The sequence below is a fragment of the Colletes gigas genome, unplaced genomic scaffold, assembly GCF_013123115.1.
Source record: "Colletes gigas isolate AHSC1104 unplaced genomic scaffold, ASM1312311v1 Colletes_gigas_Sc00011, whole genome shotgun sequence".
NCBI lineage: Eukaryota > Metazoa > Arthropoda > Insecta > Hymenoptera > Colletidae > Colletes > Colletes gigas.
In genome coordinates, this window is record NW_025106640.1 from 3,770,970 (window position 1) to 3,793,140 (window position 22,171).

General features: G+C 44.9%; 2 protein-coding genes across 2 annotated transcripts in view; one reads left to right on the forward strand and one right to left on the reverse strand.

The window, feature by feature from the left end:
- The window catches only part of LOC122398466 (phosphatase and actin regulator 4), a 267,861-nt gene extending 266,533 nt beyond the window's left edge, over positions 1-1,328 (reverse strand). Inside the window, exon 1 of the mRNA XM_043398329.1 lies at positions 952-1,328. Coding sequence (XP_043254264.1) covers positions 952-985 — 34 coding nt within the window. The 5' untranslated portion in view covers positions 986-1,328. The remainder of the gene's footprint in view (positions 1-951) is intronic.
- Positions 1,329-9,740: 8,412 nt separating this feature from the next.
- LOC122398464 lies at positions 9,741-10,590 on the forward strand. The gene is made up of 3 exons (XM_043398318.1): positions 9,741-9,856; positions 9,937-10,096; positions 10,503-10,590. The coding sequence occupies exons 1-3, from the start codon at positions 9,772-9,774 to the stop codon at positions 10,519-10,521; spliced, it is 264 nt and encodes an 87-aa protein (XP_043254253.1). The 5' UTR covers positions 9,741-9,771; the 3' UTR covers positions 10,522-10,590.
- Positions 10,591-22,171: the final 11,581 nt, after the last annotated feature.

Genomic DNA, 22,171 nt, shown 5'->3' on the forward strand with positions numbered 1-22,171 from the left:
ACTGCGAATGTTTCGTGTTGACAAATCGACGCGGCCGACAATTCAATGAAAAATAATTAAATGTCCCGTTGATATTTCGTTTTCGCGTCAAACATACGCAATCACCGGCGAAACTGTGTCGCGCGAAGAAGATTAAATTCTTTGTGTTGCCGCGCGCTTCCGTAATCACATTACTCGCTAAAAGGTTTTAATTCTTCTATGTAACAAATGCAATTCCTACCCGTAACAGGTCGCCAAAAAAAAAACAATGTTTTTAATATAGTGTTTCACACTTTGTGGAAACAATTGAACAAAATGTCGGAATGAAATAATAAATAATACAATTTTTATTATCGTTAATAAATCGTTATAATAATTGAACAATTGATAAAACGATTACAGTAATTAATAACGAAGCTGTTCTGACGGCTGCAATTAAACGTTTCATAATATACTGTATTTGGGCGATAAAGCAATCAAATTTTAGCTTTCCGAATTAAATTTAAAATATGGATATAAACACAGGCTCATAAAGGCTTTATCGAAAAGTGAAAAGACAGTGAAGAAAGAAATAACGAAATGGCTCTCTACAGTACAGATTAAAATCAACTTGATGATATTTATCTTATCTGTACAAATAAAAAGCACAAGTGCAAGGAATTAATATTGACATTCGTAACGTATAAAATACAATTTACAGGAAATTCTGACGATAATATATTAATCGCTTCCACGATATCGGTTTTATACTGATAAGAGTTACCGATGTTTTGCAAGTAGTATCAAAATGGTGAGTTTCGATTTATATACGTCGTCGTAACGACCAAAATTGTTATCTCGACAAACATACGTCGCAAATAATCGCGCTTATCGTGTTTACCAAGTATTCAATATGAATCAAATGTACCGAGATGCACCGTGACCCGTATTATTCTATCAAATATGAAATATCTCGTATGGGCTGTAACGTACCGTCTTTAAAAGGGCCAAACCGCAGCAAGCTCATTTCAGGATGCAATTCGAGCCCGACGAAGCAACAGGAGACCGGCTGAGTCAGTTCTCCGTTCGCATCGATGCAGATCCTTGCAGATTCGCAGGATATATTCCACTGTCCTTGGAAACTTTGTCGTCCCGGAGTGAAATGCCGCGAGGATTCACGCGATATCGCACGGAATATTAAACCACCGCCGAAAGGTAACGCGCTAAGCTGTTCCTCATCGTTTCCCGATCACTTCGTACTCCGGAACGCGGAAGTCGCTCTTTGTCCAATCGCGTACCCGGTTCCATCGGCTCCCGTTGAATATTCACGAAACGATTCCACAAAGGTCCGTCGGATCTGCATAGAACGATTTTATTACGCCTCGACGTGTCTCGCGAGCCGACAGGCTGGGACCAGACTATCTCGAGAGCGTATCCCGCGGGCGAAACCGAGGAAGATTTTATCGAAGGTCCCGACGTCAATCGATGAAGCGTCTTTTATCCTTTGATCCCGTCGCGTCCTCGACTCGAGCACACTTCAGACTCCGCGATATGGGCGTTCCGTGGACGAAATCCACACGACGCGTGGCTATCTTTCGTCCGTTTCAGCCACCGAGAGCTGACCCGCTCCCAAACCGGGAATGTGAAACGGCGCGTAACGAAACTTCGGGCCAGACACCACCCGGTGCAATCAATCTCCTCGTTTCCGCGGAGTTGATCGTCGTATCGCCCCAAACCGCGACGCCGTTAGTTAATGACTGAAAGACACACCCTGCGCGGCTGGGCGCGACCGCTGGCAAGCATTTACGCGGGGCATCGTGGTGTTTCTTTGATCGGCCGCAGGTGTCATCCGCGGCGATCGATAATTAATCAACCTACGCGTCCTATCACGAAATTGCAACCTGCAATTTCATTTCTTTCCCCGCGGTGTCCGCCTCGTTCGTTGCGTCTATTAATTCCGTTCGAAATGTCGCGGCTCAACCTTTGCACCAGTAATCTCGTCTATACCTCGAGTTTAGGTAGAATCGTGCGTTTCCATCGGTATCGTCCGGATAAGCCCGGAACCGTTTGTTTGTTTCCTCCCGACGATGCACTTGAACCGTATCGCGTGACGGTGCATGTGCCGGACGCTTTGTTGCGAGGCTTCCATCGATCTACGGAGCATCGGCTAATCCAACGTATTCGGAGACCGTCGCCTGAAAGCGTCGATCGAGCCTCCGCGAGCCCCGTTGCTCGCCACGGACTTCCTTTATTGCGCCTCCTTCGATCCGGAGCGTCGATTTGCTCGACGATTACGCGAAACGTCGTCGACGGAACGGCGCCACACCTTTCATCCGATTACAGTCGGCTGGAACGATACGACACTCTCGAGCTCCTTCGATCCATCGTATTTATCCAACCGATAATAACTTGGCGCGTTACGCTCGCGAACTTTATTCCTCTTCGTGCACCGTGTCCGTTAACTTCGCGAAGATGCGATACCGCTTCAGCTTCGATTCCATTCACGTCGAAGGGATCCGCGGGATTTCTGATCACGTTCGGCGAACGATCGCGGGCGAGAAGTTGTGGTGCCACGTCCCCCGGGGGGCCAGAGACTCGACGGCGAGTCGTGGAGCAGCGCGGCCGTCTTCGTGGACGGTATCGGGTGCACTGGAGCTCGACCTGGCCGGCCTGTTTACATCGTGCAGGAACGTGCCGCGGCCACCACACCTTGCTAGGCTTCCGTCGTTGCAACTGTATCAACACCGTAGCGCCGTGAACTGTCCCCTTCGCGACGGAAAGAGAACACCTCTGTGACCAGTCGACCGACGGTTGATCGGGCTGTGCGCGCCATGGCGTGTCGTGCTCCGTTACTCCGCGGCGATGCCCTCTAAGAATAGATCGTATCGATGCACGGCCTATAGGGATTGACGCAAATAGGCCGTGGGATTTTTAGACCAACGCGGGAAGGTCATGGGGATCCGTGCTAGCCCGATCGATCGCCTTTCCTCGAGCGAAACACTCCAATCGTCCTCGCTAAACAATAGGTAATTGAGAAAACAGAGCTTTTCTCTTCCATTGTTCTTCTTCAGAAACCTTCAGTAATTGTACACTCTTTCGTAAAAGAATCTATCTATATAGAAAACTCAATCTATCTTCTGCGTTAAAATAACAAAAAAAATGTGCCCCCCTGTTCGATTTTTTGATGGTACCCCGGTTTCACGTACCCCGTAGCATTCGAAAAACTAAGGCCCCGAATACAGTCGACGAATGTTACTTCGTATATCAATAAACGCTGTACAGAGCGTTTAAAAATAGTTTACAGGGGACTGAAAATCTGATCCGCTTTACTTTACAAGTTAAAGCTCGATCCTGGCATCTACTTTTCCCCCTCAAGAGTCGCTATCAAGAGTGAAACTCTAGTGGGCACAGCGTCAAGGGTGAATATTCACGCGGGAATCGACCTTACGAGTGACGGGGCAACTTCCAGCACGAAGGATCTCCTCGATACTAACTTTCAAGAGCAAAACTTGCGAACACGCGGGCGTAAGAGCAATCTTCCGCGCGGAAAGGCCAGCGTTGAGTTAGGTTGATGACCATTGTTTGTCGGAACAGGCTTAATTAGATCCGCGCTGAACAAGTAGAACACTGACGGACAGTCTCAGAACGTCGGAAACAGTAACACCGAGTCATCCGTAACATTAATCTTAAGGATAAAAAAGATGATGTTCCATTAAACTCGGGAAAGAACTATGAGAGCTGAATAGATCCTTGGCATAGGCTATGAATCCTCATGGACGGGCACTAAACGATAACTAGCGACTTGCAATTGCGCAGTTGTCGGACGATAGCAGTTAAGAGTTGTTAGAGTAGGTTTAGTGGTAGTTAAATTAGTTATTATCGGATGATAATACGAACGACGTACGAGATTAGAAGGATGGAGGGCCACCAAACGTCATCGATCGTTAACGATCGCGTCTATTTAGATGTTTTAATACGATTATTCTCGACCTCGGAATCCTTTCTCAAAGTTCTTAATACCCGACGCTCATTAATTTTAGGAAGTACTTCGTTTCCTCGATCCTCCAACTTTCTCGTTTCTTGCATTCCATTTCCTCCCTTTTCGAATTGCCTCTGGCGCGAACCCCACGCGATGACTTTGTAATATTCTATACCGAATAACCAACTTTGCGAACCGTGGAGGGTCGAGACGTTTAATTTTGCACGATCGCCATTACCATAATCGTTACTCCGCGACCGTTTACGCGTCTCTTTATCGTTGACGTTATAATTTCAAGACTCTTCGTTAAACGACAACGAACAGAATCCATTGTTACGTTCGTAATTTAAATATCTTTCGAAATCGAACGAGAGAGTCCGATTGGTTTGTTAGCGCAGCGATCTACCGAGTGGTCCTAAACTACGAGTAGCCATCGAGTGCGCATCGCTATTCGACGGCCTGAAACGACTGCAAGTTTTTTTCCCCCCCGACTGTGCCAGTTTCGAGCATCCTTTTTAGCCATCGAGTTCTGCGTCAAACTCCTCAGAGCTTTATGCTCGTAGTGTGATCGATGAACGGGGCTAATAATAATCCCGGTTGTATCGGAGTGTAAAAAGAAGTTAAGGATGAGGACATTTTTATAGAACGAGTCGCGAGCCAATTGAAAAAGCGAATCACTATGCGATCGATTCGATCGTGATCGCGAAATTTTATTTATAGCGTAGACGGAGGAACAAAGGGGACTTTCCAGGCGCGGGAACGTTCGGAGAGGAGTGTTCCTCGCAGCGCATTTGCTCGGATTTTATCTGGGTAAGCGAAAAACTCGCGCTCGATTCCGAGACGAGAATCGCTCGGAGGTTATTTCATGCGACAGAAAACTAGTTTTCACATTATTACGCGAGTCGTACGAATTTCACGCGCCTTTTTGTTGCCCGCTTTGTCGCATAGGCGATAGAGATACAACAATGAGTCTCGCCTCGTCAATTATCGCGATGCAAATCAGCGTGTTGCAGTCACGAACGCTTTACCAACGTCGAAATTAGTCTGCTACCTTGACGACGTCGAGGTCGTGTATAGTATTTCGCAGGCTTGAATTCTAATGCATTCGGCTATATGAGAAAACAGTATTACGAAGACAGGAATATTTTAATGTTTACTCTGCGTTCGAAATTCGCTGAAAAATACTGTGCTTCGGGGAAAAAGTTGATAAAAATATACGTCCACGCGGAAAGATGATTTCGAACAGTCGAGAGACTCCGCATTTACCGACAAATATGACGTTTCGATCGGAGGCTCGTATTCTGTTTATGTACACGCGCCGCGTGCGCGAGCGGCCAAACATGTCCAGCGTTAACTAAAGTGCATTAACTTCTGCCTGAGTACATACACTGCATCGTATGTGCTTACCGCTCGAAGCAGTAACGCGCAGTATCCGCGATATGTCCTTCGAACGCGACGCCAATGAGAACGGCAAACATATTTTTCTTCGAATCGGATATCGTCCTTAAATAATGGCGATTCAAACGCGGAAGTCGCATCGTCGTAAACACTCCTGAAACATCGTACGGCAAGGAAACATCCCAGAAAAACGTCAACAGACTTCGAGCATAAAGCTTCGAAACAGTTCGTGTCCCATTTTTACGTCCTTCGACGAAAAATTACCGATCGATGCGTTTTACTACAGACGTATGTACAGCTATCATTCCGTTAAAAAATTCCGTTTAAATGTTTTTCTTCGAGAAATGGAATAGTCACCTCGTGATCGATTTCGTGAATCAACGTGTTGTTGATCGTATGACGGAGTGCGAACGATAAGCATTTGGGAACAAGGGATCGAGAGGATGTTTACGTTTCTTTCGATCGATGACGAGAGGAGAGTAAATTGATTCTAAGTACGCACGTGATATTTTGGACGCTTTGTGACACGTACCCACGAGCCTATGACGTCTGTTTACGAGTTTGAACGCAATTGATTCTGAGGATCGAGAGAGGTTAACGAGACTTGGAAGTGATTCCTAACTTCGAACTTTTATCATGCTAAAGATGTAACATTGTAATGCTGGGTCCAGAAAGACCCAATCATCGTTGAACCGAGCATAGAACCGCGATTGTGCGAGCGATTCTTCCGGGTGAAAGATCCACTTGGCCAATATAAAGACTGCAACGAGGAAAGAGTGTACTGGCTGAACCACTCAGGGACTCGTTCGGGATCCCCAAAGTGCTCGTCGAAGTCGAAGGGGGCACGGAACGTGATCGGACTAGACCCGGAGACGAGCGGAAAGAAAAGCTTGCTCGTCTGCCAAAACTGACTGAAAAGCCCTACGAAATGTACGCTCCGGAGGATTTATCGGAAACTCGACAATGCTTGGGTCAGAGTATTCGCGAAGGAGATTTATAGCGGGACCCGTTCGTCCATTTTTTCTACTCCGATTAATACCTCCGCGCTATGCTATTCTTTGATAACAGGCTCCGGGATGAATCGCTCCGATCGGTCGCTATATTTTCTATCGCCCGTGCTAAGTATGGAAGCTGCGTGCACACGGAGACCTTCGAGGAGAGCGTTTTAGTGTATCGATCCTTCGTAGGTTATTGTTGACATTATGGATACCACGGCCGTTGAGTATTCTAGCTCACAATGCGGAGATTTTGCTTCGCGTTCGCTGCAGGTGATTCATTTTCCCCCGGTCGCCGTCGCCGTTCCGCGATTTATTTGACGGTGCTTTATCTTCGCGACTAGATTTCATAGTACTACCAACTTTTCAGGGTATATCGATGAATGAAGTTCCTCCCCCACCGTGAGTTTTGTCGTTTTTATCGTCTGTCGTTGGCACCCAAAAAAATGTAACGTTTGTCCGGATTTATGGGAATCACTTTGTCTCGGTACGAAGATTTTGGATGTCGGGAAAAAGATATTCCGGTGGCATTAAAATCACGAAAATGTTATTTACACGAAATGGGAGTTTTGTAGAGGGTTGTCTCAATCCCTAAATATAATTTTAAGTATGTATAAAAGAACAAACGAGTTTGCTAATATTATTAATTGCATTTGAAATATTTTGCACAGTAGTCTGTCGGTGCAGACAGCGATGCTACGGTAATTTGGTGTAAGGATTGCTAGTTATCGTAGAAGTGAGAAGGTGCTCTAGCGTTAAGTGGTCGACGAGTCTTCGTTTTAGCGTAACGTCGGTACAAATTGGACGTTGCATGCATCCACGGCGCAAACAAACGTACAGATAGATTTTTAGAATGGCACATAAATGTGTGCCAAGGACAATAACCGTTGCAACGTATCGCCCGCTATCCGGCACAATGGCGGCTCTCACGTTGATTATGCGAGCCAGCTTACGGACTCCATTGGATCAAGTAACACGCGCGTTTGGTACGACAAAAGACATGGTGCAATTTCTGACGACGACGTGGATCGATTGAAATTAAATAAGGCACGCGGGACGAGGTACTTGTTGCATGATAATTCTACTGGAGACTTGCGCAAGGATGCTTCCTAAATTTTATATTAGAAAGCTACCGTCTACGCTGTAATATTGTTTGTACTATTCTCTACGATGCTTTTCATCCGGTATCAACCGTTAAGCCCTCTTCTCTAAATGTTTTAATACACCAGGGTGCATTAGCTCTCCAAGTCCAAGGGAACTCTATCTTCTAATTACAAGAATTGATGCTCCCCTGTGCACATTAAAAAATATTGCACAGACGAATTCGATCTATATATAAAAGTCCAACGAACTAAAAACGCAAAGGGTTGATTTATCGACGAGTAGCCGCGAAAATCTTGATTAGCGTTCGACCTACTCCGCGGCAGCTTTAATATTCGCGCGTACGCGTTTGAAAGAGAATCTGAACAGAGAAAAACGAGAGGCGGCGGCAGACCTGACGAAACAACAAAGCCTGCACACGAAACGCGCTTCGCTCTTTCCAGCGGAAGCACGCCAGCAGATCTTAACTATTCAATGAACGTTTGTCCATTCACGACGCCGGCACGTGATGCGGCGTTTTCCGCTCGCCCGGGACAAGCTGGAACAATCGCGCGGCAGAACGAACGCTCGCCGCGAAAACCGTTTCATCGATCTCCAACGAAATCAGCCGCCCGGCGGCTTCCTTCGTCGAGTTCTCGTACGAAACAAAGCACGTTATACGGGGGATGGGGTGTACCAGGGATGTACCAACAACTATGAAGCGCTCGTCAGCGGTAACCTAATAACGATAATCGATTAACGAAGCATCTCCACTCAGCCGCCGTCAGGAGCATCGCGATCCGGAGTTCGCTCATTCAAGAAGAATCGCGGTTTTTCTGATAAACTGTAACGATTTCGCCTGCTTTCGCGTGCTTACTGCAATCTGGCGATAACGCGAAGTCTGCGCAGACTTCCACGTTTCGATAAAGATACCGTGTACGTTGGAATTTTTCTACGTGTTCTACACTCGTGATAACATTCGAGTATTCGCACAGATTTGGAATTCTTGAAATTTTCAGTTCAATTCGTTCGACGAGTAGTGGTAGTTACGGTAATTTCACGGAAATATTTCGGTTCTAATGAATCGTTAATTGCTTTATCTTGATAGGCTCGCCGTTATCGCTCCGAAATTAGTGTCGCTTTCATTAACATTCTCGTCCACGAATTAGGGTCATTTTCTACTTAGGCGCACGCACACCATTATCATGTCTGCTCGCCCGACCGATAACTAAACCCGACACTTGGCGTGCCTTCCTGATAACGGAAACTGACAATTAGTTTTGCAAATTACCGACACGTTGCGCAAACTCCAAGGTGAAGTTAACAAACCGTGGTAGCCGGCGTAAGAGCCTTGTTGACAAGGAATTCCCAATTAGAGCAACGGGAAAAACACGCCACACTTTGCACACATTTTATAATCTCTGCTAACACACCGACCAGTGTTTTTTATTTTTTATTTTAAACCGAGTTTCCTGTCGTGCCTTTCTAGAAAATAATTTAACTTTTGTCAAGGTACCAACGATGGCACTTGAATTTAACGTGTGTTAAGCTTTCTTAAGTCGTTCGAACGTGCAACGAGAGGGACGATCACGACCGGTGAGATCTGGTTCGCGAAACTGTGCGCGTTGGAAGTAAACTTCGACAATAATTAAACACGCAACAGCGCTTGATCCCAGTAACCCTATAGAAACTTGCGAAATGCCCGTTCCATAAAGGCCGTCACGGTTGTTGTTAAGTCGCACATCCGATTACAATTGTTGCACGAGTCTTGGAGCTTCGCGGTACCACTACTTTAGACTACTAACGTGATTTCGTACGAAGATGTTGGCGGGATGCTCGAACTAGTTAAAACGGTAGAAACGGCTAGAAACGCGAGTTAAATAATAAAATTCTGAAACACTGAGTTAAATCGATAAACGATCCGCGATCACTTCTACCGTGACCAGTTTGAAACAAGGTAAGAAATCCAGGATTAGCGCTCGAATCATCGTTTAGACACAAAATATTTGCAATCGACCGCCTGACAAAAGAAGGCACGCCACGACCAATTGGTAGATTTTCAACGGCTTGAATCGTTTAACGTGTTTGGCCAGCGAACTTTAACTGTTTCTGCTCGAATGTGAACAGAGTGACGTGCAGCTGCCGCGCCACTCCTCCGAGATTGTGTTGTTCATTAGCAGTATTCGTCATCCTTAACGCGTTTTCAAACCTGAATTAACATGTTTCTTTGTTGCCCGTCCGCGAAACCCATGTGTCATGACGTATGTCACATACGCGTATATAAGAACGGACCAGGGATGCGGCGATGCAGACGAAAACTCGACCACGATTTCATCCGACGTTGCTCCGAGAGTCACAGATATGAAGAAAAGTGTCCTGTTGTTTTCGATCGTTTCTTTGGCGATGGCCCTGGTCGGTGCGAAACCAGTTCCAGAATCCAAGCAGAGTGAGTTCACGTTTGAGAATATAATACGAAACGGTCGATCAGTGCTCGTGATCGATGTTGAAAAATGTTTAATTGTGCAGACGATTTGGAGTACCTCGCGCCCCAGGAAAGCCGATATCCTCCGTACGCGTTTTGGTTCGGCAGGCCTTATTACGAGCTGAACGACGACGACGGCGATTACACCTACTTCAATCGAAAGTCGAAACGACCGACGTCTACCGTATCCTACGCCAATGTTGGGTAATAGTATTTAGCCTTAATTAACTGCAGTCGAACTTGCGACGGTGTTAACGAACGCGAACGTACCCGGGATCGCGTAACGAGAAGAAAGCGATAGTTTCAATATAATTATTATTTTTTAATAGGAAGAACACTAATTTCAGAGAAATCTAAAAGCGACACATCGTTACTGAATTTTCGTTTAATATTAGCTAAAGTAGTTTTTACGCGCAGACAAATAATATTTACACAAAGCACGAGATGTTTGCTCTTAATTAGATAAACATACTGTGATTTTATAATTAACGTGCAAAAACGGAACCCGTGGCGTAAAAAATGTGAAGATTTCCATGTGACGGCACACGACGTTTGCTCGAGAAACGAATCAATATTTTGACGAGCAATCGTTGCATTTTTCTTGTTGCAGGGCTGGATGGGGTCGCTGAGAATCTCTCGTAAAGCGAACGAATTTTTAATCAGAAAATCATTATTCGCAGTTCTATCACGATGTCATGCATGTGCATTAATATGGATATTAAATTATTATTATAAATTGTAATATAATTAATATTAAGTTATTAATGTGTGGTATCGAATTTTGTACTTTCGTATGTTCTATTTAATAAATTGCACGATTTATGTACCTCTTTTGTTTAGTGTTTTACAAACATTAAAATTTAAAAAAGAAGCGTTAAAAAGTTAGTCGCGTCACCGTTTAACCGAGACAAGGGTTATCGATCATCAAACAAATAGCAAATATTTACGAATGCTCGGGCACCGTCCACCGTAAGTGGTCGTACGACTTCCTAAGTACCAGGACGCTCATGTCTAGTTAGAAACAGAGTAAAGAGAGCCGACACTTTCTACTCTACGACGAAATGAATTTTATTCTCGAACAAACACCCGACGGAAAGAGTCCTGCGAGGCCCCCAAGCATCGATCAGAGCCAGCAATTGTCTCGCGGCGGAAAAAGAAGCGAAGACAATTGTGCACCCGCGTTCGCGGTGGATCAAACGAGCTACTACAGGGACGCATAAACAAGCGGCTGCAACGAAACCGAGCTCTGCCCTTTTAATCGCGCGTGCAGTAATTCCCGACGAGGAAATCTTAACGAGTCCTTTGTCTCGCGGACGTCGGAGGAGGAAAAGCAGCTGGTTCTCGAGGGGGCTGTAAGCTTCCAGAGCCAGGTGAACCGTGCGCGGGGGGGGCCTACGGAGGTCCCGCAAACTCGCCGGCTCTGTAACGTACGTTCAAACGGTGGATTCTCGTGAATATTTAACGGGGCTGCTAAGAGGATGAGCTTTCTTGAAAAGGGGCTCCATCGCGAACGTCCAAACGGGACACCGCGGAAACGAACGAGGCGGACCCACTTTTCCCCTTTTAATCCCCCGCCCGCGAACGTCGACGCTCGCGAAATTATATACTCGCCCCGGCCCCGTTCCGCGACCAGTTTTTCTCTCGCGTCGAGTGTCACACTTTTTCACTGTTCCGCACTCTCGTTCTCGTTTCGACGGAAATAACGGCCGGAGGTGCGCCGTTAAACGTACAGGACGTCGCGTTTAGCCTGGATCGTCTGTTAAAAAAAAATATCAGGTCGCGGGAGATAACGAAAAAAAATCCATAGTCGCGCGAAACGAACTCCGAAACGTTTTAAATCGCGAGAGTTTGAAAATTGAACAAAAAACTATCCAGTTACGTCTCATGATTTAAACATTAACTAGGCGCCGTTCTATGCGGATTTTCAAACCGTCCAGCCATAAACGCCCGCGGCCGGCCTCTTCCGTTTCCACTCCGCAATTACGTCCACCTTCGCCTTCCGCGCGAGTCCCATCGATTCTGTCTCGAGTGGCCGTAATTCGCTCTTTGGAAACGCAATATTCAGTCGCTGCTCTTCCCATTGCGACAATACGACACCGACGTAATGATAGTAATGATAGATTCCTGCAGTCACACGCGACGACCACGAGCGCGGATAAACACACGGCGAACGCGCCACGCCGATAAAGTAAAACGTCCCGATGCGCGTCTTGAATATTCATCGAACGGGTTACACGCTGATTACATGCAAATCGAATTAATCTGCCTTCCGGTTAAGCGGTCTTCTCGCTGCGAAACCGCTAATTTCAACCAGTCTGCAACGTCTTCGTGCATTCTCGATCCATCAGCTTCGTTTTCACCGTTGCTACTATTGAACAAACTCGTACTTTATCATGGAAACTTACATCATGGTGGGAATTTTTTCCCTCTCGTTTTGAAAAATATTGGTGTAGAACGAAAATCGGAAGCGACAAGTGCGGGAGAATCGTAATGAACACGCCAAGGAAACGATCGTCGTTAGCTGGGGGACGTTTCACGTAGCCGATGGAGCATCGTAACGACCCGTCGAGAGCATGAATCAACGTTTCACGGGCGCCGATTCCAGGTCTAATGAAATTCTCCGGAGAACGCGCTTCATTCGCGTCCCCATAACGTTCTACGCGTGTCACACCGCGAACCAAATTTCCCGTTTAAGCGTGAAAGTAACGAAGAAATAACGCGATTTCCGCCGTGGAAATTAAATCGTCCGTCCCAATAACAATCGTAATAACGCCTGACGCTAACTTTTCATTTTAGAGATAGAATGTTAATTTTTTCGAAGTATACATCGATAACGAGAAACAGCTGATAGATCAAGGACTGTGTAATGAATTGTTGTGGAATAATAAAAACGTCTACGTTTGCAGTTATTTCCTTGGAAGTTATTGTACCCTTTTTAACCCTTTCCTTACAGTACGACGGTATTGAAAGAACTGAAAAACTGCCTATAAAGTATTAGTAACCGTCATAACACGATTAATCATCCGCGACTCGCAACATGGTAGCAAAGTGCAAACTGGTCATCAGGCTAAAATAAGTTTGGCATGCCCGTCCTCCAGCCGTTGCTTTCTTAAATTTATGATATATTAAGGAGCACTAATGGTTCCTAACGATGCATTATTCATTCGAATAGTGATTTATATATTTTTGATAATTTATCATTTCCGTATTTTTACATCTCTCTACCCGCGAGAATAATTTCAACCTCGTGACTTCCACGTTGCCTCCGAGGTGCGTTCGTTGATGCAGCCGGACTAATTAACCGAATTTTTAATCAGCCTCCAGGCGAACGAGCCGGTTTAATCGCGCATCCTAAGAGGACTGTATCCTAACATGAATGTCAACCGCAGGAATTTCAAGATATTAAAAAAGTTTATTTTTCACGAGTCCCAAGCCATTTCGCTGGTGCAACCGATGCACGAAAGGATTTATTATTTTTCCCGGGCAAAATGAAAAAAATGATTTTTCGGTCGTCCGTGTTTTTCAATGAATATAGTATCTACGAACGATTCATTTGTATTCCGCGAACATCGTGTTAGAGTCAGCATCCGTAGTCCTCGCAAATCTATTCCTCTTTTCCTCCAAACTTTTCCGTTCGCCACATGGGAAATCACCGGTGGCAAACTCTTTTGGCGGCTTGGAATTACTTCGTCCCAAAGTTTCATGCATGAATTCATCGAAATTAAATACATCCATATTCGAAATCACATTGGTCGAACGATGAAACTTGGAAACTTCAAAATTACTGGCGATAACACGCTTGTAATTGCAATTCGGAATGACATCGATCAAACAAGCGACTCGTACATTTTGAGCATTTGTAAACTACAAAATTTAGTGCAACGATAATTGCGTGAATCAGATTGCAATCTAGATTTATTGGAAAATAAAAAATCGTTTTTATCAGAGACGTAATTTTTGAATCCCTAGTTCCAGCAGACGATGAACGACAACCCAAGGTAACTATCAAACTCCGATCGAGCGCGTCGTTACCGATCAGCATCCTCCAAAAACCCGGAAGGAAGTTTGCTCGCCAACATCGCGTCACATGCAGCTGCCAGGAATGAAACGACATGGAAAACAAAATGTAAATTGCTTTTCTTTTTGGCCTGACCAAGCCTGACGCTCGATTTATCAGCCACTCGAACGCGACGTCGCGTCGCTCGATCGTGTTTGCAACTTTTCTCATACCCCTAGCGCGGCACATTCTTCCGCCATAAATCAGCTTCCTCCGATGAATTTCCCTTATCCAACGACAGCGAGCAATACCTAACACGTCATGCAGAAATATTCCAACCATTCGTCGCTATATCGACACGAAAACTCCCTTCTCGTTTCAGGTACAAACTTTAAATCAAAACTTTGAAAACTATCCCATTCTGTTACTATTATGTTACGTTACAAAAATCCGGAGAAAATGTTCCAAAGATATTTTTAGAGCGTCGATGAATATTATATAAACCATTTAAATCGAAAAGGAATTCAATTTCACAGTCGCAAAAGGTAACCAGCGATTTAGATCTTGATCTCTAATAACGTGTCAGCCAGTCGCGTAACGCAATCGTTAGTGGAAGCAGGGAATTCAATTAGCCATGAATTTTTCCTTGCGCAAAACGACTCAATTAAAAGTCCGTGTAAAAATTGATTACGCAGCCGCATCCTCTGCTCGTCCCTCAGTGGGTCGCTGGAAAGACGGGCGAAGGATGCAGGAAACGGTTGCGGCAATCGCGTCGTTGCATGCATTTCGCAGTTACGTGCATTTTCGTAGACCGCCGGAACCTGGATTTTTCCTGCGCCCTACGTATGCACGCATCTGGAGCGTAGCAAATTTCGCAGTATCTCTCGCCACGGTTCTGCAACGAAATTCACGTTGCTCTATTTTACTCCCCCCCTTCGCTGTTTTTTAATTAATATCCGATACGTGGCGTTGCGTGAATCTATACGATCCAGCGAATCAGAAGTTCGCGTACACTCACAAAAATTTTCCGAGTATAATAAAAATCACTTTAAGAGTTTCTTCAAATAACTGTATACGCTTTTCACGGGGAAAAAATGATAAAGGAGTGGATTCGCCTGGAGAACGTACTGTGAGCCATGACCCACGATCGACAGCCACTATCGGGTCATCCCTTCGTAGCGATCCTAATGAGTTTATCAGTATTAATGCCAACCGTGTTTGTGGGTCACCGGCTGGCCTAATTTTGGTTCGATCGCGGCAGTTCCGGAATCTCGAATATTTGAACGGGACAGACGCAGGGAAGAAACTACGACGCAGGAAACGGTGAATTGTCAAACTTTTTGCGCGGATTAAATCGTAACTGAAAACAACTGTGTGTACAAGATATTTGGCAGAATGGCTACGCGATATTTTATATCGACGAAATATACGATAAGATGTTAAACGAAAGGGTGTGGGAGGCCCAGCGTGGTGCCAAGACCTATTCCAAAGTGTACGTACTGAATTGAATTCTTTCACCAAACATAAATCCATCTTCAACATTACCAAAATTGTACGTGGATTAAATTGCGACAAGATAGTTGGCAAAACGGTTCCACGATATTTTACAACGACGGAATATAGAAAATGCAAAACGAAAAGGTGTGAGATATTCAGCATGGTGCCAAAAACTTATTGCAAAACGTACGAGTGAACCGAATACTTTGTCATAAATTTTAACCTACTGGATGTCTACTTTCCGTTTCCGGTACATTTTCACGGATGATGGTCTTTCACTCGATATTACGATTTGTATAGTCCATATTTTTCGCGAACTTTTATCGTGTTCGGGACTCCCCTTACAGGAAACAAATAGGAAAAACCTAAAGGAGGTGAATTTAAAGCACGGTTACGAGATTCAAGTGCTTTTACCCGACAAACGAGAACGTGAAATGCAAAAGAAATTTAGGACACACGGACTGTCTTTCGCTGCATCTCTGTGAAGTAAACGACAATGGAAACCTCGTTATCTTTATGCGCTGTAGACGCCCGAAAAAAGGCTAATTTTCACCGAATATTTATGGTTCTCTATCGAACCTATCGGATGTACATGTTGAATAATGATAACAAATTTTTAAAAATAAAGTCCTCGATGTGCAGTAATGCTTCGATAAAATTAATTCTAGAATCGACAGTTTTACAGCTGAGATCCACCTTTCAAAATGGTGGGGCTAACGGTACTAAATTTTATCGAAGCGTTACTGTAATTAACTTTGGGTCTCGATCGGTCTAGATCCGCCATCGATCGAGGGCCTAAATCGAATCATGCAAAGGGCACGGGGATTCCAATAACTCACCCTGAGAATAAATCGGAAACTCCCCGTCGCTGTGACTGTGCGTGAGCATCCCCGTGGAATAGAACTGCCACAGGGCTCTCTTCCGGTTTTCTTCGGACGTACCGGCGAGGACCTCGTCGTCGTCGGCGAGGCCCAGCAGGCTCACCACCTCAGAGAGCGACAGGTTGACCCCGGTGTCCTGACCACGACGAGTTCTCCCGCCAAGCGAACCAAACGTTCCCTCACACCGAATCTGACTCGGACCACTTTTCCGCGCAAACTTGACGAAACCGTACACCTTTCACTGACATTCGATCGCCAATCTATCGAACTTTAGTCTGAACAGGGCACTGTTATCCGATTCACTGTAAACATTTGTCGAACGTATCAGGTACGAATTCTCCACCCTGGGAATACCATCATTCTTCTTCCGGCGTTACATGTCCTGTGCAAACACCACTATTTTAGCAAACTTGAGATAAACGGCGGGGCGATTAACTACGTCACTGATCGAGCTTCCAGATTGCCAACCGGGTCTTTTTTGTTTAGAGAGAACGAAGGTCGAGACATCGATTCTGACGTAGGACGCTCGTCCTCGTTATCAGGGAGCCTTTTTTAAGAAGGACATAGATAAAGTATATCCTTCAGCCTTCTTTTGCACGATTTGAAATTCGTTAATTTCATCGACCAGTAAGGAACATTCAACATCCACCCGACCTCTAAGACCTCTAAGTAAATTTATAAATTATATTTTATATATTTTGTCATTAATATCTACTCGACTTTCGTTGCTCAAACTTGGTACGTGACCCAAAGTCTCATCCAGGTAGCATTAGGGTTAGAATCCAGGGTACAGGCAGAATAATATAATGAAAACAAACTAAACGAAGAGAACCAGCGCCAAAGACAATGCTAAGACGTCCTAGCTCCTGGACTCACACAGAATTCTCGATCAAGTATACAGAGCAATCCCTACACACACACAAAACACAATGTCTCTTGGAACTATTGTACTCGAGGCATCTACTGAAGATCTAGTCAGACATCTGTACACGATACTCTACTCCCAACCGTGATAATCACAAAGGAGCTGGATAAACCACAAGACAAATAGTAGAAAAAATAACACGATACTTTTAAAAATTTTTTTAAAAGATAAAAATAATATTTTAAATTCAACGTAACAGAAATCAATCGTGGATATGCGACGTGTATGATTTTTAGAAATGAATTGTTTTGTGTATAATTTTGAAGTTCACGTGCAATCTACATGCAGGGCTGAAGAGGGCAAGGGTCAGAAACTAATTAACCTTATCTGGAATGATTTTCGAGCCGTTTCCCAGAAGGGGGGAGTCAAAGGAGCGATCTCAATAACGTTGCAGAGATTCGGATCCTCCCGTTAGCGCGATAGAACCACGGCATAAAGCGTTTACGTGTAACACCGCTATCCGGATACCGCAATCTCTGTAATGCGATAACAAGCAATTTATGTAACCTGTTTTAATCGGTCGAGGACCAAGTTACGCGGGTACGTTTCCGTGTACGAAGCAACATACTTTGGAATTCGTCGATTGGCATCGTTTCGAGCATCGTTGTACCTTGAAACGAACTTACGAGCAATCGGTTAGAAATTTAATCATCTACTGCATGAATTTTAATTTACTTCACACTGAATTTAATTTAATTATTCAATCCAATCTGAGACAAACATCGGTAATCTTCCACGGTTGTTTCGAAAATTATCTTGTACCTTCCGTTTTAACCAGAGGTACTTCGACGCCATAACGACGTTCCTTCTGCGTTATAAGAATAAAAAAGCAAAAATAGTACGAGTCGGGACGATGGAACATACTCTATTGATACGATTCGTAAAGAAAAGAAAAAATCCACCTATCGACCCGGGGAAAAAAACAGAAGAAAAAGGAATTGTCTCCGCGTCGCGACGCTCGTCCGCTTCTGTACGCGTAAATTTATACCACGGCTATTAATACGTCGGTCCTCGCGGGTTGATCGATCGCTGGAGGGATGGAAAGGACCAACGGGAGATTGAACTGCGCCTTTGTTAGCGGAGGGTCAGGCTCCCTTATATAAATCCAGAGTCTACCTCTAATAACGAGCTCAAATATCGTTTCGCGCGCTACCGATTTCACCGCTTCAGCCTCTTCGGGCCTCCTATACATTGCAGGAAATCTTTCCTGAATAGCTCTCGAAAAAAATGTAGTCTCTTAAAGCGGAAACCGACTGACGAGAGAGAGTCTATTATATTATAACATCTTAGTTCGACCGCGTTTAGTGAATTAAAAATAACTTGAATAACGTAAAGAATATTTCTTTTAATTCGGTAGAAAAAATTCAGAATCCAGAATCCAGAATCCAGGATAGAGGAGGTTAATTCAACGCGCTATCCCGTGACGGCTTTTTTTTACAGCTCGTTGTCGGAATTCATTTCCCGATCGCCAGTAGCGATTGGAATCTGTCCGTGTTATTGCTGCGTCCTCGCGAGAAAATTGAAATTGACGCGGTCGCGTCGGCCGCGGGCGATAAATCGTCGATACGATTCCGAAGCGATTCGTGACCACGCGAATTGATACCTTTCGTACGAAACGTTAACGCTCCAGGGTGAAAATGAAACGATTCCGCGCCACGGTTCGCGTCTCCGCGCCTTCGTTCTCGCTCTAACATACTGTAATTCTACTTTTTTATTTCCGATCTTCACGTTTAGTTCCTTAAGCACTTCGTCTCGAGAGATCCTCGACTACCAAACTTCCGGTACCACCGACCTTCGGTTCGAATACCACGTTGGAACCTTGGAATACTCTCAGGATGCTTCGGGTTCCACTCAAATGCAAATTGCATTTCGAGTAAAACGAATTTCGAAAAACGCGTAACCCAAGCTCCGCGACTATCGATGCCCCTACTTCCTACGTAAGATCGCGTTCGATGTATTTACCAGTCGCGTCCTCTGGTCCAAATTGGACTCGTCGTCCCAAAAGTGAAATCGTATAATAAATGTCGCAAGTACCGATGTCTCGACCCCACGGAAGACCGCGTTCGCTTTATTTACGCACTTCCTGTCTGTCTATCTGGCATCCCGAACGCCGGTGCGTTCGATCGACCTGCTCGATCGCGGGTAGCACGCAGAGATCCACGCACGTCGAACGATCCAGCACAGTCTCCGCGTACACGCACGCGGTAAGCACCGATAGGACGCGTGTCACGGTCGCGTATCCTGTGTCGCGGGCATCACCCGGAGGAAGAAACGTGCGTCCTACGCGCGACGGAGCGGGAAGGACTTTCGTCCAGGACGGGTTCGATGCGCGCACTGGGGATGAGAGAGAACCAGGGACCAACCCGCAGAACGGAGAACGCCGACACCGCGCTCGAGAGAACGAGAGGGCCAGGGAGGGAGAGAGCACGCGAGAACGGTCCAATAGGGGAGCAAGGGAGAAACAGGAAGGCCAAACGGCGCAAGCTTGAGCCCGCTACCGGGCTTCGAAATACACGTACGACACGTAGTGGCGCACACCAGCTAACCGTGAACGAGTCCCGATTCCGGAACTCGACCGTCCCAGCACCCGACGTAGTCGTCCCGTTTCCGAGTAGCTATTATCGCGAGAACCAGCTTCGACTTTGATTTCGGGCGACCGCCACCCCCCGCGACCAGGGGACGCGTCCACTCGAGAGGGAACACGACCAGGAAATCCACGGGCGCGAAGAACGCCAGGTCGTGGAGGAAGAATGTTTCCGTAGCACGCGGAGATCTCGACCAGGGAACATCAGGGAACGAGTGTTTAGCGGTCGATTTTCAAAAGTACGCTCCTTCTCTCTCTGAGAGAGCCGCCACCTACCATGACCTAGTTCCCTAGCCGACCTTACGGCAGTTCGCCCTAATTTCATGCGTTAACTACTTTCACGGGGGTTATTAATTATTTGGCCGAGGAATAAGTCCGTCCCGATTCGTCGGAATCAACAGAATCCGGTCGATTCGTAATTGGGTTTACGCAACAGCGTGTATCGGGTTAGCTTCGATGAGCTTTGGATCGATTACTCGTCTCATCAGCGTGAGAGCTTTCATTTCGTTTTTTAAGGCTGCGAAAATAGTCCGGCGAAGTGATTTTTCGGATCGTGTTAATATTTACAAGCTGCATTTTATTTACTCCTCGAAAACAGGGGAATAGTGCACATGGACGTACGAGAAAAAAACAAAGCTTGTTCTCCGGGTCATGTTTCTCTTACTGTTTTAACTGATAAAAGACAAATTCAACCGTGCACAACTACGTTTGTCAAGCAGTAAATATCACGCGTTATTATCAATGCAAATATGTATTCATTTCATTTCGGAAGAAGTTCAAAGTAATTACCGTTAACTGTGTGAAATGAAACGAGTACATATTTGCACAGAAACGCGTAAATTTACGCGTGACTTTTGTTATTCAAGGCCATCCGATGGTCAACATGCTATACATGAATTTCTGTTTTTATCGTTTGCAAGAGTAAACGAACGAAAATACGTCACATTGACATTTCAGAAAAATATCACACGAACTGTTCCATTAAGTCCGATCCCTTCTATCTATATTTTCCAAAATTTGATAGCATCGATGGCCCGACCAAATTTCAAATTGTTTTATCAACCACTTTCGAAGTAATTGAACATTTGAAAATGAATATCGCTCCACTGTGGCGGCGTGCAGAGAACATTTCTGCCATCGTTTTCTCCGACTTCGTTTCGAGCGCGAAATCTTTCGCGACGATGTAAATAGCGTGAATTCTAATATCGTTCACGAGCTCGCTACGGTTTAACGAACTGCGAAGTTTTTGGCACGAAACCATCGAATAAAGCTCGACAAGCTTAATCAGAAATGACGCCGTGTCTGCGTTTCGTAACACTTTCAGACACGAATTTCCATTCAGCTTCTCGCGTCGAAAGACGGGGGAAACTCTTTCTTGGACAGACACCACATTATCCGTTCGATTCATCGACGCGTGCTTGCAGAAACGGCGCCAATATGAATAATTAGCTTGCAATTAAGTCACGTGGCTCGCGTGCAAAATTTAATTATCGCCGTTCCTATCGCGGAGCACGATTGAATCATTTACCGCGCAAACTACTTGGGTGGGCTTCTTCAGAATGCTTGGATCAATTTTAAAAGAAGTTTTTAAACTTTCAAATATTTCCTAGCATAATTCTATAGGCTACATTAATTATTTCCGCGATATTAGTCAGTTGTGATTTAAGCTTGTTTAATCCTCTGGTTCGTTTAAACTACGGGCAAATTCATCTTTGTCATTCGGCAATGCTCTTTTGCCCGAGAGCAAAAACTGTCGTACGAAAAGTAGAAAAGATTTATAATGTGTGCAGTGACAGTGTGATTACTACACGCACTGTTCCAAAATGATTTATTCGGTTTTAGGAGACAAAGAGCACCGCGAAAGGACAATCAAGATTAATGATGATAATGCACACGGTACACAAGGCATTGCAAGAATATTGAATTCCAGAGTACCAAGGAAATATTTATCAAACGTTCCATTAAAGTAAGATAACGTAGAAATCATTCGCTTTGAGATTCGAGACCGTCATTTTTAATTTCCAAAACAAACTCGTCGAAATCCGAGGAAAAGATTACGCTTAGATTAACAAAGAAGGGTCCCAAAGTGTACACTAAATTTTTAAACGAGCCTTTACGCAATGAAAGAGCTTCAAAAACTGAAGTTAATGATATCCGGTTTTGGATGCAGACGATTAATAATTTATGAGACGTAATGTTTAAATTACTGTTTCCATCTTCTCTGAAGTATAGCTTGACTTATCAAAAGCGAGCGGAGGTGGACCAGTAAGGCGTTAAACCGATGGTATCTGGATGACGTGACAAAAAGAAGACCATGACATCAGGTTCAAGGCATATTGCAAAAGAGAAGAGGGAAACTGTAATTTTAATATTAAATATCTCATAAACTATAGGA